Source organism: Engystomops pustulosus, chromosome 5, assembly GCF_040894005.1.
Source record: "Engystomops pustulosus chromosome 5, aEngPut4.maternal, whole genome shotgun sequence".
In the NCBI taxonomy this organism is placed as follows: Eukaryota; Metazoa; Chordata; class Amphibia; order Anura; family Leptodactylidae; genus Engystomops; species Engystomops pustulosus.
The window spans coordinates 65241526-65259632 of NC_092415.1; the positions used below are offsets into that span (position 1 = coordinate 65241526).

At 39.9% G+C, this 18107-nt stretch overlaps 1 protein-coding gene across 1 annotated transcript; it reads left to right on the forward strand.

Annotated features, from left to right (window-relative positions):
- Window positions 1-785: 785 nt before the first annotated feature.
- Window positions 786-16506, forward strand: IMPA2 (inositol monophosphatase 2). Its single transcript, XM_072152266.1, has 8 exons — window positions 786-1294; window positions 5967-6100; window positions 8561-8665; window positions 9938-9983; window positions 11470-11578; window positions 12246-12354; window positions 13879-14030; window positions 16064-16506. Exons 1-8 carry the CDS (start codon window positions 1106-1108, stop codon window positions 16174-16176), a joined length of 957 nt encoding a protein of 318 aa, XP_072008367.1. The 5' UTR covers window positions 786-1105; the 3' UTR covers window positions 16177-16506.
- The last annotated feature ends 1601 nt before the right edge of the window (window positions 16507-18107 follow it).

Sequence of the window (18107 nt, forward strand, 5' to 3'; positions counted from 1 at the left end):
TTCAGGAGATATAGGCGTTTGAAGTGTGCCCCTACCAGACAGTCAGCAAAAGGCAGAATGTAGAAGAAGCTGCAGGAGCTGCAGAAACTTTCACTCTTCATTATTGCAGAAGTACATGCACCCTCTGCATCTGTAGCTGAACCTGGAAAAGAATGATGGAATTATGCTGTACATATTTATAACACAGTTTGGTAAAAGTTACAAGTCATTAAAAAAACACTTTAATTGGAAAAATGACAAAAAAAAATATCGAATCCTTTTGTGAGACTTTGTATGAGGCTTGTCCATATCCAGAACCACAGTAACCTCGGCCTTCAGTCAGGAATATATGGGGGCTTTTTCTATTGTATTTTAAGACTAATGACTTCAAAATCGTTGTAAACATGGCCTTGTATGCCACAACCAAGAGTGCAGAATATGGAATGGAATAAAACTTTATAATCCTGTTGGGAAATTGTTTTGTACATCACTACTGCAGGCAAGGCATGAACAGGGTTTCATATAATAAACACAAATGACATGACACTTCCTGTTTGGGGGGATGATGGTGTTCTTAGTCCTTCGCTTTACAATATGTAAGCGGGTCAGTCCCTGTGTCTGACATAATCTCTTGTGGTCTAATGAAATGTCTTGCTAGTTCTAGTTAATCTTTATATTACACAAGTGTTGAAAACACCCTTTAATCTCCAGCTCTTGGTTCATGACAGGCACTGGGCATCAGCGGGGGAAATAAAAGATGGTATTTCCCGCTTAATAACTGCATCTCCTGGTTCGTGCATTGATTTGCAGTGAGCACTCGGCTGCCCTCAGTTGGCCAATACCTGACCCTTCGCTAGGGGGCGCTATAGCAGCGCGGCACAAGGGACGGATGAACCGGAGGAGGAGGCGGCGAGTAAATAACACAGGGGGGAGCACTGCTGTTGCTGCTGAGGAGAAGTGCAGGCATCCAGGAGGGGGAGGAGAGCCTTGTGAGAAGGGATAGCGCTGAGCTGCAGCCCCATGCTAGCGCCTCCGGCCACACACCATTGCTGGCTGCACTAGACCAGAGCTATTACACTGTATCGAAGTGGCTGCCATTCCCCCTGCTGCTCAGAGCGGTCACAGCATGGAGCCGTGTGCGGGAGCCCGGAGCACACAGCACGGGGCAGCCAGGGAGCAGCAGCGGCTCCAGCCGGAGGGGAGCGCCGCTCCGTGTGCGGGAACGGGCGAGCAGGGCTGCTGCGGAGGGCGCCACGCCGACCCCTGGAAGGAGTGCATGGACACCGCTGTGCAGCTGGCACTCAGGGCCGGGCAGGTGAGATGACGCCTCTGCTACGTGACTGCTGCATCCACCATAATGTCCTTCACATGTTCCATCCTCTGGAGAAGGGCTGCAGGTCCACACTCTGCAAATGATGTAGATACGAGTCTGCACTGTGTGTCCTGATAAGGTGCACATACTTACACTATGGAGGTATGAGTAGCTTAGGCCTCATGCACACCAGTGTATGTGATCTTGTGTTCTGTATACAGTACGTTTTTCACCCATATGACCATTTATAGCACCGTATCCATCCATAGCTGTTAAACAAAAGCTGTCCTCCAACAGCTCCAGGTCCCCTGCCCACCCACTGTATATACTGGACACATGCGATGGGCATGTTGCACATTATTACCTTCGCATAGACTTCTGAGGGGTGAACAGAACGGAAATACAGGAGAAAATAGGATATGCTCTATATATTATTACATCGTAGGGTGGGCAATATGGCCTTCATATGGTCTATTGCAATCAATGTATACAAGTTCTAACAGTATAAAAATGGTAAGGATAGCGCAAGCCGAAAACCTATGTTCCTGTGCATGAGGCCTGATGGCGGTGCCATGTTATTTGTGTCAGTCATTGTCACAATGCCATTATTTTTATACCATGCTTTTCATCAATAATTCTTTGGAATTGGGGGTGCACAGGGATTCTCCTGTAGGGTGTGTCAACTATGTTGGAGCTGAGATATCCTTCATCCACAATTAGTGACTCCCCCAGCTCCCTGTATAGTGTACACAATGTTGTACGAGAAGAATTTAACCAAAGCCCCCGTCATGCACGCCACACATGACAAGAGTATAGGAAAGCTTGGGGGCACTAAAACAAAGGCTGAGGGGACTGGTACACGATCACTGGTCGCCCTCTACATACTATTCAGTCTTCACTCAGGACTGAATTGGTTCTCTGCACTGAATAGCATGGGGTAAATTCCCTGCGGATTACACAACCTTTGTCATCAATGAGATAAGATACTACGAATATCATCCTAAAATCCAAAGCCTTTCAATATTCTGCTGTCAATTCCAATGGGAGATTGGAATTACCTTTTCAGATCTGCAGCAGAATCCAGAGGAAAATCTATGATGCATCCTACCGAAAGGTTATGTTCACATGGCAGAATTTGATACAGATTTTCCACTTTTGGGCTTTTTGACTTTGATTTCAGTTGACGTGCAGAATATTGGTGGGTTCGCATTTCCCCACAAGTAGTTTTGTCTATTGATTTTATTTTGAAAGGTAAAATCTGCTGTGTTAACATACTTTCTATAAAATGTTTCTAAAGGCTATGAATGTTATTCCCTATCCACAGTGCAGCGCTCAGTATTTTCTGGTACTCTCATAGAGATTGAATGTGAGTTTCGGAGATGCCTGAGCACTGTGCTTGGCAATTTCTATTATTGGAGATTCAGAATACATGCTCGATCTTTTGCTTCATCGGTTAGTGATGACAGGACCCCCACTCTCATGATCAGTGGCAGTGCCACCTGATAGACCCCTCCATTAGATCCTGTGGATAGTGATAACAAAACTTGGTACTTTAAGTATTTATATGGGGAAAGCAAGAACTGTACCTGTGAAAACATTTATAGTAGATCATCAAGGGCCTCGTGTACAGATCTGATGTCTGAGCTGTATTATATCACTTTTAATTGAAATAGCAGCAGTGTTCTCTCATAGAGATAGAGGTGCCACAGATACACAGGCCACAATACAAAGAGAAGAACAACTTGCAAGAACTGTATATGATGAAGTCATTTTAAGGGATTGTTTTTATTTAGGCATTAGCTGCCACTCGGATACCTTAGAAATGCCATTTTTATGGTTCAATAAACTAGAAATGCCATTTTTTAATGAGTGTAGGTACTGATAAAATGAAGCGTAGGACTGTTTGTCTTTCTTCCAGTCCTGCGGTCTGTTCCTGGTGTAGGGATATGCACTGAATGTGCACAGCCGCTGTCCTCAGGAAGTGAAGGTCATAATGAAAACTGCGGATCGCACTTGGCTCAGGCTGACAAAGACCCTGGTTTAGGATGCAAGACCATTCGTCACAGTAGAACATTTGGGTTACTAGCCGCCTGCTCTGATACATAGCTGGTATTGTGCTTATATTAAACCATGGCTGACGCTCTTCTATCACTTCATATTTGTAGCCACATTACAGCGGCTTCTATTCTGTTGCTGCAGACCATCTTCCTGACACAGGTTGTCAGCATCGTTCCACTTCCTGTAAGAAAAGCTCTTTCTGTACCGCAGAGAGTTGGTTTTTATACTCTTACATTTTCTGTGGCAATAACCCCTGCTGGTTAACTTAAAGCTCCCAACCGGAGACAGGCCTGCTGTATCTTGTTTGGATCAGTCCCTTATTTTCTAGAGCGTATTTCTAGTACAGCCGTGACAACGCATTTCTGCTCAGTCAAAGTGTAACATTTGGTCATTATAGATAATTAACCTCTTTATAACCAAAGTCTCTGATGCATAAATGTCCACATAGAAATTACAAACAGTATATTCAAAGCAACAGTACAAATAATAAGCGCAGTGTGGCGCCGTTGAGTTATGACTGCATTAACAACTGCACACCCCTCATGGCATCGGTTGCAGACTATGGTGGGTGCGCAGCTATTGTTGCTTTGCCTCTGTAGATAAGCCAAGGCCGGCGGTGATGACGTTACCACAGTGAACCTGAGCAGGTTGAATATATCACGTTTGTTATTTTTAAACACCTCCTTCTCATGGACCCTGATCATGGACAGGCCCTTAATAGTGGAGGATGTTTATTTTCTATACATCCCAGCAGTGCGTGAGAAATTGGAAATGTATTTGTGTGTATCTGGACCAGCATAAGAACCAAGGGTGTGCATCAGTATCCTTCTACAGAATGTTAATAGGTGCTTCACATGAGGCTGCCTCATTATGTTGTTGTAGGGCTGTAATGGTGAACCTTTTGGAGACAGAGTGCCCAAACTATAACCAAAATCCACATATTTACCATGAAGTGCCAATATGACATTTTAAGCAGTAACTTATTGCTACCTGTTTTTCCATATCATATTGGCCCCTGGAGGCAAACAATACAGTTGAAATAAGCAGGGCAAATTCAGACTCTCATTGTAGCTTCTCTTCAGCGTCCCTCTGTAGAGGAAGAATGGTGGGTCCAGAATGAGAACCTCTAAAGATATTGCAGTTCTGTCAACACCTTCTCACTTTTCCAAACAGTCAATGAAGTGTGGCTTTACAATAGCGCTGAGAGCAGCATTTCTTAAAGAGAACCTGTCATGCAAAATAACCCCTCTAATCTAAATAGATTTTCATAAACTACCATTAGAAAGCATTGCCTCTATCCCTTCATTGTCCCTCTACATGCCTGTAAACCTAAGCAATGAGGTCCTAAAGCTGTATGCAAATGACCTGTGAAATGTCCAATGAGTCATTAGCATATTCAAGCTGTCCAACTTATTCATGAGTGGGAGGCACAGCCACACCCTCAGTGCTTGAGTGACAGCCTGTGTAACGCTGTGATGGCTGCTCCATTTGCTTGCTGGTGGCCACGCCTCCTGCAGCCTGTTTGTGTGTATGTAGGAGAGATACAACAGCTCCAAGGAGCCATGATATAGCAGAACATGTCAGGTACTTGTGCAGCTGATGTCTGTGTATCACACATGTGTATTAGGAGGATCCAACATGTCAGCAGATGCACTAACTATGCTTTATTATACATTACACACAGACATGAGCAGGGGGAGGGGAGGAGAGGGGAGGGGGAACAGGGGAGACATCACTGCCTCTGACCATGTGATCAGCCTCATTTACATAATAAAGAAATGATTATTTTACAATAATTAATGTATGAAATGACTAGATAAAGCCTGGGATGGGATCCTTGTGAGCGGCTCCAACAGGTAGGTAGTAGTGACAGGACTAGTGGCAGAGACCTGTTGACAGGTGTCCTTTAAGTTACCTGGGACTGCAGGAAGATTTGGTGGATTTGGTCCTATTTGGTGAACTCTATCCTGGAATGATGGTCTGAGTGCCACCTCTGGCACCTGTTCTATAGGTTCGCCACCACTGTTCTAGGGGGTGTGTTTTTAAAGGGGATTTCCAAGTTGGTTAAAACAATTGACCAGGGAGTTGTTACTCTCCTAATTGGCGTAACTCGGCCAACTTCTTTTGTGGGGCATACCAACTACTGTTGTATTCCTCCTTTTTTTTTTTTTTTTTTCTCAAGTATATTTGTGAGAAACCATGTCTGGGATGTGTGAACTTAGATGTTGTATAAATATTTCAGCACTTAAGTATTTCCTGAGTGGTTACTATGAAACGCATACATTTTGATAAAGACACCAGCATTGTATTACTAAATGCTGGGGTGTTAATCCTAAAGAAAATGTAAGGCCAGGCTACAAGTTTACAGGACATTTAAAGGACAACATTTAACAGACACCTACCACCAGGATTAAAAACCGTAAGCAAATGAGCCTGAGGTGCTCCAGGCTCCATTAACACCTATGGAGCCCATGAGCCCCTAAGGCACATATGCATACAGTGATGTAGTCTGGTGGTAGATGCCCTTTAAGAAATTAAAGTGTAATTGCTCCATGGCTGCCTTTATGCTTCATACACCTAAAATACAGTCCTCTACAGACGCTTCTCTTCTTGGCAGGTGGTCAGAAAAGCTTTAACTGAAGAAAAAAGGGTCTCTACCAAGACTTCAGTTGTGGACCTTGTAACAGAAACGGATCACTATGTGGAGGAGCTGATCATTTCTGCACTGAGAGAAAAGTTTCCTTCCCACAGGTAAAGTACCTTTTTTGTTTTTTAAATGTTTTATATATTAAACAATTAAACTTTAATAATTGCCTCACAAGGTGCAGGTCCCTAAATTGCAGGGTAACGTAGGTTTTTGCACAATAGCGGAATGACCCAAATATAGGTAATGCAGCAACCACCTAGACTGGAGTGCTAATGGGCTTACATATGATTTCACCAATGTACTGTATAACTATAACCCTTATGCCTCATGCACACCACCGTCTGGAGGACGTATGTACCTCACCGTTCCGAGCACGCTCCATCTTTGGCTGTATCAACGGCCATGTGGCTATTTTCTATGGAAAGGGGCAGGGGTGAGCAGCTAGGGATCCAGGGAGTGGCTTCTCGGAGATCTCCGTCAGCTCCCTAGAGATTAATGGAGCAGAACATGCTCCATTAGTCTGAGGAGCGGCGAGGGGTTGGTCGTTTTCACGATCTGTGGAGATCTCGGCACTGAGACCCCCACTGATCAGCAAGTTAGGCCCTATTCTGTGGATTGGGCCTAATTTGTCTTCGTGATAAAACCCCTATAAGGGTAAATATCTCAGTTTCTGTTAAGTATCCATACATCATATTATTGGGGAGATGTGTGTGTGTGTGTGTGTGTGTAGGACGTATATATAGCCGCATGCCAACCATGAAGCCAATAAAGTCTACAAATATTTCTTTTTAGTTCATGTTCCTTTGTGCTTGGACATTTTATAATTATTGCTTGAAAAACAAGCCATCGTTGACACATTGGCTGCCACTCTCTTCCTCCTGGTCCAGAGATGAAGCTCCTCTCAGTCTTTGTTAGAAGCTGCCGGTGTGTAACTAGGTTTGTTTTGGCAATGCCACACACAGGGTCAAAATACAGTGTGAATTATGAAACCAAAATACAATCCCCTTCAAAAACAAATGAATAAACTATAAATAGATTGCACAAACAACAACGCCTGTAGAGTGAAAAGAGCTGCGTATTTTCTGTGTGCCATGGTGATGCAGAAAGTAGGTCAGCAGCTTTCTGTATCTTCTTCACCACTGTCTGAGTTACAGTATATTGCTGTTTCATTCCTTCAGTTAGAAACAATGTAGCACATCACAAAGCTTCTATCATGTCAAATTGTAGAGTAGAATTTCAAATTGTAGAATTTGGAATACAAATTTGTAGTGTGGTATTACGATTCTTTATACCAAAAACGATATTTTAGAACAGATCTGTATTTTAATTTCAACAGGATGAACTATAACTCCCAACATTTCCGGTCTTGTATTATAAGCAATATAGAAAGGGGGCATAACGGAGAGGGACTACAACTCCCAGTATGTCCAAGCTGCTATTTATTTTAATAGGAAGTTTTGTTAGTGGGGAGCCCTTGTATGGCTGGTTATATGGTGGGCACAGGTCCTTCAGCCACCACTTCTCTTACTGTTGAGCCCCACATAGTAGTTATATCATCACAGGTCCTGATTGCTCCACTGTCCCTAGATCCAGAATGCTAATCTGCCTCCCCCCCCCCCCCCCCAACCATTACTAGATTTCCTAGGAAGTGCACCTTCAGTGAAAGGTTACAAAAAGTTCCCAGACTGGCTCTGAAATGAATGGAAGTTGCTACTAAATGCAGCATAATTTTAGAATAAAAAAGGACCTGGAAAATAATTTGATATTGAACAGTTTACAGAATACAGCACAATTCTTTGCAACCTACAACCCCATTAGTGATACTTGTAAATCTATCCTAAAATAGCAGCTCTGTAGAACTGGGTACTTGCTTTGTAATTCCTTCTGTAAATGTATACACTGCTGTAAGCATACGCACACAGAAGGAAGGAAATGCATGGACATATGCTGGCTAATGAAACAAAGGCTAGCGCCATTCCCCCGTATACAGTCATGTGCATGAGGCCTTATGCTGTCTGAACATGCTGCAGAATGGATAAGGAATGTACACACTGGAATTATGCACCAATATTGTCAGCAATAGAAACCTGCACAAGTTAGCCGTTTTTTGTTTTACAGAGCATTTTTTGGCAAGGTGGGGGAGGGGGACAGAGCTAAACCAAAATTTGCAGCTAAAATAGAGGACATGCTGGTTATTATGAATCTGCATCTTTACATTTCCATATAGATAGGATTTGGATAAATCCTTTTCCACCACCCTACTACAGTCTAATACTGAAGATTTTCAGTAATATCATGCACATTGTGTCGAGACAGCCGTACAGAGTCCGATGGAATATGCAATATATAGAAAGGACATTTGTTAGTAATCATTGACTAATTTAGTATTACAATTGCTACAGTTTTGACCATTTATCATACACATTTTTTTTGTTGCTCGTGGACTTTTATAAGTATCTAGTTGTACACCCGACCTGTGATGTAAAAAGAGTCAAAGAAGAAATTTGATCCTGCTGTTATTTATCTTTTTTTGTTTGTTTGTTCCCCATTTTCCCCATGTCTAGATTTATTGGTGAAGAATCTACCTCAGCAGGTTCCAAATGTGTACTTACAGATAGCCCAACCTGGATTATTGACCCGATTGATGGAACCTGCAACTTTGTACACAGGTATAAATTATGGTGATTATTGATTGAAACTCTGATTACATTGATCTCTGCCCTCCAATCAGTAGTAAGATCTCTACTGAGTTCCTTCTATTATTTACAACATGGAATGGATCCTCGAGGTACGGCACAAATGTTTTTCTCCTTTCAGACATTATGCTTTTTGTTATGACTTTGTTAATGTTAGATTTACATAACTTGATCTTTTTAATTCTGTATTATAGTAAAGGAAAATGGACATCTATAAACTGCCAATTCTGCAAATGTGCCAAAGTTTTGGCCCAGTTATTTTTGTTGTACACCAGACCATCTAATGGGAGATGCAGAGTTGGAACAGATAGTCTTAAAGGGGTATTCCCATGACAAGACAAGTTTCTTAAATATACTCAGGATACCTAAATAACACAATCTATAATTCGCTGTCATTAACAAAAATACAACATTTCACAGATATAAGTCCAAACTGTCTCTATCGGTCCTGGTGTACACAATTTTGGTTGCCCCTTGACACAACCCTGTAACTTTTGACTTGGGGGTCGGGGATGCCATGTTGGATTTCTGTGTAGAGCTGAGTCTGTCTCAGTTCAGGATGGAAACACACACACTGCAGCAGGGTGAGGAGAACTACAAGCTACAGTTAAGTTGTTTATCTGGGGAGGCACAGCAGGAAGGCACTGGCCATCACTGAGTGATATGAGCTAAAACAGCAATAAAATTGAGTAAAATTGTGAAGTAAAGGGTTAAAAATGATCTTTATTGAGTAAACATCACTAGGGGATTGAAATTTTCAGAATTTTCTTTCATGGGAAACCCTAGTGTACAGAGTGGACAGAGAGTTTGCACACAACATTAAAGGAAGCTTCAGGGATGATGAATCAATTGGTGAGAATTCAGGGATTATTATTAAGATTATAACAGCACACAGGCAATTTATGTAAGAGCTGCCAACCCCTAAATGTGCACAGCACTTTCTAGGATGCTTTATTGTAGGATTGGTGATCAATAGTAACATCACATTAATTTCTCACATGTTCTTTTTGTTGCTTAGTCCCATTGAAGTGTATGTGTCTGGGCTCAAATGGTAGATTTCCTTTAAAATTTTTTTTTTTTTTTTTTTTTTTTGTGCCATATATTTTATTTGTGTGTCTGCTGCAAAGTAAAGAAGCCTGGTATTGGTAAACAAATTGGTGATTCCATAACTGCTACAGTTTTTATAGTTTTTACTTAGTTTGTGTTAAGATCTTCCCACTGAAATCATATCATCTAATTTAACAGGTTTCCTCCGGTGGCTGTCAGCATTGGATTTGCTGTCAATCGAGAGGTATAAAAAGTGTTCTGTAAGTTGGTAACCTGAGATTCCTAATGGTATCTCATAGGGGACGGGTAAGAGGTTGTTTTCCTTTTTTAATGTCTTCATATAAAATAAAAAAATGAGAATATGTCTGGACCATAATAGTCTCCCAAACCAATAATTTCGACATGAATGGTCAGGTAAAATGTTCATTTACGTTTCTTGGCACAAAATGATGCAGAGGTGCACAGAAAAGCTAAGGACGAGCCGGATCCTGCATAAGTTATCTATATGAAACCCTACACAATGCTGACCACCCCAGTTTGTGGCCAGTCTACTCACTTTTCCCCTGTATTTCTGCATCACTATGTGACAACGAGGGTATGCATCTGATCAACTTTAATATATCCTACATGACTTTGTTTGAGATATGGGAGGCTTTTTGGTCTTAAGATTGAGCTTTTAGATATCAACACTTTTCTAACTTCTTTGGGCAGAGCAGTACTTTAATTGGAATAGTCGTACTGTGGCTATTGCATATGAAGTATGTTTGTAGCTGTTGTTTTATACGCTCTGATTATAAAATGGTGTGATGGTTCCCAATCCATGATACGTACCTGGAGTTTTTTTTTTTTTTTTGCAATATTTTGGAAAATCTGCCCTACTGATTGCAGGAATAGACGGGTATGAATACTGAGGGTAAAAAATCCAACCATAATTTTTTTTTTTTTTTTCCAGTCACAGAATAGTGGATGGGATTTAGACATATGTTTACTATTTAAATGTCTTTTGTTTTCTCCCATAAACTTGCTTGAGTATAATTCTTTTAAAAAAGGAGTGCTTACAGTCAAGTGTCCATGTCTATCTGTCTTAAAGGTGTGTTCAGCAGGTTACAGTATATCCAATCACCCTCTGTACAATGTCTTTCTTTGCATAAGAAAATATCCCACCAGGATGAAGGGTTGTAAACTAAGCACACTTGCATGCTGTGTGCACCCCTTCTGGCAGGATCCGCTGTTCTTTTAGCTTCTTATGCCCTTGTTTTTACAAAAAAAAAGGAGCAAATGAGTGAGGGACTCCGGGTTCCATAGCTGTTAATTGAGCCTGGAGTCCCTCGGGCTCATTTGCATATTTTTTAAAGCCTTTTAAAGCTAAAGGAGCGGATCCTGCAAGAGGGGGCACACACCAATATGTAAGTGTGCTTGGTTTAAAGTCCTTCGTTCTGATGGTAGATGTCCTTTTAACAATTTTTTTAGAAAATTTCCCCACTATGTCATCTATATTTAACGAAAAGTTCTATATCCTGCAATCTTCTATCTGGCCACTGAACCTAATAGACTGTATTTGTAACATTCGGTAGTGGTTAAAGCAATCTCTGAATTTATGTCAGACACATTGTAGATAGAAGGTGACACTGCATCAATACATTTACTACTGACAATAGATATTGCAGCTTATTCCTGGTCCTCAAATACAGAAATGGCAGCAACAGTTTTGTTTGTTTTTTTCCTTACAGCTTGAATTTGGTGTAATATACCATTGTACTAACGAAAAATTATATACTGCAAGAAAAGGGCAAGGAGCATTTTGCAATGAAGAAAGGCTTCATGTAACAAAAGAAACAGGTCAGTATGAGGAATTTTCTAGGACCGGTAACGTCTAAAATAGACCATCTTTTTTTCCAGCTGCCTTGGGCACAAAAGTAGAGGAAAGTATTTTGTATTTAGCACAGGAGAAAGCACATTATATACAGTGTACCAACCAAACATAACTTTTTCACAAGTGAAGATTTGTAAAGTGTTATGTCACATTACTTGGAAGTAACTTGGTTTCCTGGCAAGCAGAAAAACAAAACTTTCTGGCTTTCCGCAAGCGCATCACTTTTTTTGAAATGTCTGCGGTGGAGCACAGGGCAACTAATTTCAGCATAACCTGTGCCAGCAGGACCTGCCATAGATTTCATTCTAGTGGACTATACACCAACTTTATTAAATTTAGAATTTATGACCCAATCACAAGATCAGTTGTAGTGAAGGATATGTCGACCTCACATGAAATACAACTATCATTACATCATTGAAACATTTTTTTTCTTTCCCCCATTGTAAATTAGGTTTTCTGGGATATTTGTATTGATCATTTATCCCACTGCTCAGCTTAATGCAGAAGTCTCCACCACAGTTAGATTTTTGGAATATTCCTTAGCAAAACATACTCTTCAAATTCCCTGTGTATTTTCTTAAATAGTGTGACTTATAAATTAAGTATAATGGGATCATTCTCCTTTTTAAGGTATAAAGAACTCTTTGATCTTAACTGAAATTGGTCCTAAACGTGATCCAGCAACTTTAAAACTTTTTTTGGGCAACATGGAGAGATTATTGTCATGTGAAGCCCATGGGTAAGTGAATTAATTTATTGTAAAAATCACTTTTTATTTTCTTAGAAATATAAAGGTTGTCCTTCCACTCTCAGGTTTTCCATTCCCCATATACTTTAATGGCCCATTCTTTTTGCATCTGTTATTAATAGCTGTTATAATAATGGAACCTGCCAAATGAAGATGTAGACTTGGAGTGGATTTAACACAAAAAACAATTGTCTCATCAATTTCCTCACCATTAGGGAGGAATCACATTTGAACATCAGTGATTGTTCAATGAAACCATCCTGGCTTATGGACATAAATTTATTTTACATTTTAAAAAATCTGTATATTTTTTTTCTTCCTTGTTTTACTTGGTCATTCCTTTCAATGGGCTTTTTCACACTTCATTTATTTCCCGACTGATCAGTAGTCAATTTAGAACCTGTTTTTCTTTTACCAACAACATTGGATCAGTGGAAAAGAAAACTGAAGGGTGAAACAGCTCATTGAAAAGAATTGTTCCATAAGGCATTGGTGCAAAATCACTGAATCCAGAAAGGAAAAAACCCCAATCTGTATGTGTCCATTAGCCAAAATGGCTTCAGAAAAAAATCACTTATGTGAAAAAACACCAATGTGATTATATAGCCTGCATTCATTGCTGGTCACTTCTTCCTGCCTCCTCTTGAATCACAGAAATTTACCGCTCAGCTAAACACCAGCCAAGGTGAGTCTGCCTTGCAGCCATTGAGCAGCCTTTATTTCAGTTGAGGAATACTATGAAGTAGCTGCTGGCAGCATTGAATCTGGAGAAGTGTAGGGGTGGTGTTGGTTGGAAGTTCAGTGCAGTGAGAATTTTGCTTATACTATGCATTTTTTTTTATTTGCTGCCACAATATGCTGTTAACTTTTAATATACATAAAAGAATACCTCATTGGAAGCATTCTCTATTAAAATGCCAAATTAACATATACAAAACATCTACAAAGCACTGGTGATGCTTGTACATGTTAAATTAGATGTTGGGTTCCTTACTAACGGCAAACAATTATTATGCACATTAGCTTGGCCATTGTAAAAATTAGTTTTATATTAGAGGTGACTGTGTCAGAAGTGCTTTGGGGGAGGGGTGTTACCAAAGTATTTCCTGGCACCTTGTGCCTCTGAGTAGCGGATAACAGTGCAATGGAGGGGTCTAAGGTAATGTCATTGGGCAGTGCAGATGGGAGGCAGAAGGCACGTTCATAGTCTGTAAAACATAGGCTACTGGAGCCGGTGGCCAGCCAGAAATGGCATTCCTGGTGACAGGTTTGCTTTTATGTGCATAATAAAGGTATGCCTGCAGTAAGGATCCTACCCTCAACCAATCGGTGGTGCTGCTTTAAAGTAGTTAAATGAAGCAAAAGATTTCCTTTTAAATTATCTGTTTAGGAAGATGCTTGATTTAATAATAGTATGTTTGATAATGGTATTTCAATGACCTATTGTTTTTGTATATTTAGAATTAAAATGGAAGTGAAAGAAGAATAAACCAATTAATTTCTTTATTTTCACAGCGTACGAGTTATTGGTAGTGCCACCTTAGCTTTGTGTCTCATAGCATCAGGGGCTGCTGATGCCTATTACCAATTTGGACTGCACTGCTGGGATTTGGCAGCAGCCACTGTAATAATTCGGGAAGCTGGAGGTTTTGTGATAGATACATCAGGTAGGTGGTAACCGTCCTTGTTACATTTTCTTTCAAGCCATCTAGCAAATCTTTATATGCTGTAACCACACACCTGGAATGCTTTATTCTCATGTACTGAAGTGTTCTCCATAGAGGACTGGTGTCTGCTGTTATACTGCTGGCACTGATCAAGGGTGTTAACCTTTTAAGTGCCATACAGAAAATGACTTAGATTGAGTAGACGTGAGCCTGGGAAAGGAGTCCACGTGATGAGGAAGCGCTGACGAAACCAAGGGCGAAGCTGAATAAAATGTGTCTTGTGGCATTAAAAGGTTTAAATTTGACATAGTGGTTCTATGTACAATAGAACTGACAATGGGGGCATTTTGAAGTGACTCCTCTCCTTCAGCCTCTAAAAGTGAGGCAAATATGACTTTTCTCTGCTCAATTTCACATGACTATGAAGGTGATTTTTATTTTTGCTGGGTAAATGGGAGAAATTTTACTTAAATCAGTAACACAAAGGCTCACTTTTTTTTTTTTTTTTTTTTTTACAGAATAAGACAAAACAAAAAAAAACAGACATTAAGGGTAGTAAACCATAACAATCAGTACCACCTATAAAGTAAAAGACATTTATTCTACTAATTGACACTTCATATAAAGAAGGGTTGAAGTTCACACAGATTCCTCTAATAAAGGAGTTGCTCAACGTGTGTCCATTTCTCTAATGCTACACTACACACATGTAATAGTAACACAGATTCCAGCATTCTATCTATTCTCTTCTGCCTTCAGAAGTAAAAGATTTATGTTAATAGGAATACACTGCATGCACTTCTACAAAACTGAGGGAGATCAAAGTTAATCATTTCAAAGCTGTCTTGGAGATGACCTACATACTTCAGTGAATGTCAATTGAACACTAAAGTATTAAAGTGAATGTATCTGTAGAATCTAAATAAACTAGAAGTAGCAAAATGAAAGTGGACTGTAGTGAACATGTGAAAGATGTGTGCTTGAGGGCTAAGGGTCTGTATAAAGGCTGCTGCACTTACCCCAGTGGTGGGAAGCACGGGTGAAGAGTGCTCCTGACCTCAGCAGACTTCTGTTCCAGACAAATGGGCACCAATTAACTAAATGAGACTTTTAGAAATCCCTATGTCTGCTTCTGAAACCACATCATTCAGGTGAAAGTAATGCATTTTCAGTTGGAGAAATTTGTGCAAGAAAATTTGCATGGTGTGAAGTTTACCAAAATCTCCTGCCCTGTTATTGCTCATTATAGAGTGTTCAAGACTCCTCTAAATTGTTAGACTTTGGTTGGATTCACATCACGTTTTTTTCCAGGTAATGTCAGGAGGATTCTCAGACACGTCTCTACAAAATATGGCCAGGACTCCGAGTGAACATGTCCAGAGTGTTTCACCAGTGATGTCACTGTCCTTATATGGACAGTGACATCAATGGGGTCCTTCCCTGGCCTTCGATGAGGGTAAACTAAGGGGCTTACTGATACTAGTCAGGGCCAGCATTGGAGGGTGGCAAACTGGGCACTTGCCCAGGGCCCCATGTTCTAAATGGCCCCCATATATGTGGACTTTTGTGTACAGAGGATGTTTTGTTAATACTCCTTGGTTAAATGCTCAGGCGAAGATGCTTATCATTTGTCTAGTTATCTAACTCCTATAATTTACTTCTATCTATCTAGCTTTTTGTCAGTGTGTATGTATATGTATGTCTTTATATCTCTTCTACTGTATCTCTTATCTATCTATAATCTAGTTTATATTTATGCATCTATAAATCCTCTTTCATATTTATCTTCTATCATCAATCTCCTATAACATTCTCCTACAGTCCCATATTACAGATTGCCTTGAAATTACAGCTGTTTGTAAACTACCAAGTGTTATTTTCCTTGCATCAAATTGATATATGAAATCTCCCACTTCTCCACTAAGCAGAGCCACAGCTGTACCTGGACTGTGGTGCATCAATTAAGGCAACGGTCAAGTTTTATCAATAGACTGAATTTTTTTTACAAAACATTTTTTTATTTTGTTTGTTAGGTGGGCCCCTGGATCTCATGTCATGCCGTGTGGTAGCAGCTGGTACGATGCAGTTGGCACAGAGTATAGCTCAGAAGTTGCAAACTATTGACTATGGAAGAGACGATGACTGAAACTTAAGACTTATATTGGTGGATCCAACACACAAATGCACAGGCCTACTGTGGAGTACAAGTGTACAGCAAAATTGTCAGAATACCATTGTTTAAACTGATTGTGTATAGTATTGTGTTTTTCTGAAGATGTGTAGAGCATTGAAAGTTTTTAATATTCCCCTGCTTCTGTTACAGTTCTTTTTAGTCACTAAAATTTGTGGAGCTTTCTTTATTTTAAGCTGTGCTGGTAATTTCCCGACCATAAAGGCATTTTAAATCTGTCCTTTGATTTTAATCCAATATGTTATATGAAATATAAAACTAAAATTAAACTTTATTTTTTCACAATCATTTTCTCAGGTAAATCTACATTTCAGTGAATGATGAAAATCAATGTTTGTCTTCTTTGGTTTTAGATTTGTCATATATATATATATATATATATATATATATATATATATATATATATATATATATATATATATATATATATATATATATATATATATATATATATTATGCACATTCCATCTTCCTATCATATACAATAGGTCCACTATTGGATCCCGATTTGCTATAAAATGTTATATTCACACATGGTGGATTCAGTTTTAAAAGAATAATGGGATGTGGAAAATGGTATAAGTTGTTACTGAAAGTGAAATGTATCATTAGAAATTGATATCTTTTACATTAAACATGGTTTGGCATTGATTCCCTTATACCTTTCATGTTCAAGTCACTTCTAAGAAGTCTTCCCATTATCACAGTTAGGATAACAATAAAAAGGCGATGATGGCGCTGAAATAAAGGTGAAGGCAAATAACACTGAATACTTAGAGTGGAGTAGATCATTCTGGTTTCCTAGGAGTCAATGGGAAGCATTTATCATCTTTATGGCAAGGATAAAGCCACTGGTTTGCATCTTTTTCTACTCGATTTGCTCAAAAAGTTTTGTACAAATAGTCTTTTTGCACACACCTGCCTCTAGGCTCTACAGGAGTTACTAATGGATCCCTGGTGTAAAAGGGCGCTACAATCCAGTGATATGCAGAAGTCAATAGTAGCGAGGTCGTGTGCATACAGCTTTAGGACCTCATTGCTTAGGTTTACAAGCATTTAGAGGGACAATGAAGGGATAGAGGCAATGCTCTCTAATAGCAGTTTATGAAAATCTATTTAGATTAGGGGGTTATTTTGCATGACAGGTTCTCTTTAATGCTTTTAACAGCAGTTCAGCCAAATGGCTACAAGTTTTTGAGGTAGTATATACGGTAGTAGGAGTAATCAGATTCCCTAGAGTTAAAGTACATCTACGATCAGATAACCTGTTGGTAGATTCTTATACTCACCTCCCTGTCCTGATTACCAGTAACTTTATTTTTTTTTTATCCTTTTAGAAGTGGCGGATTTCATAGAAATAAAGTACCTCATGGCTCTGGCGATAAGTAATTTATGTATGCCCCTTCTTCCAGTTGGCACTCCCACACTATGCTAAGAGAGCCAGTGACGTCATTGGCTTACCCTCTGCTATTCTCGTGCTATACGTAATCATAGCATAGCAGGAACTGTGGCGTAATCTGATGCTACGTGTCCCTTTAAAAAGAATTGCTCTTATCCCTAAGGGCGCGTTCACACGTTCCGCTAGCGTCGCGTTATGAACAGGGGGCGGAGTTTGGGGCGATCGCATATGTGCTGAATACTTAGAAGAGGCATGGGACATGGGGAGATGGAAGGGACTGGATGAGCAGGACACTCTCCTCTGATGCCAGGGAATATAACATAAAGAATATTTATGGAGATGTAAGGGAAACAATTCTCAGCTAAAAGAAGGGTGTCAGTTAGTTGATAGGGCTCTATGGGAACCTGTCACCGGCTGTATTTGTGAAAACGTGGGCTTAGTTGGATTCTAATCAGAGATCGTGTTAAATATGTTTTGTACTGCATTA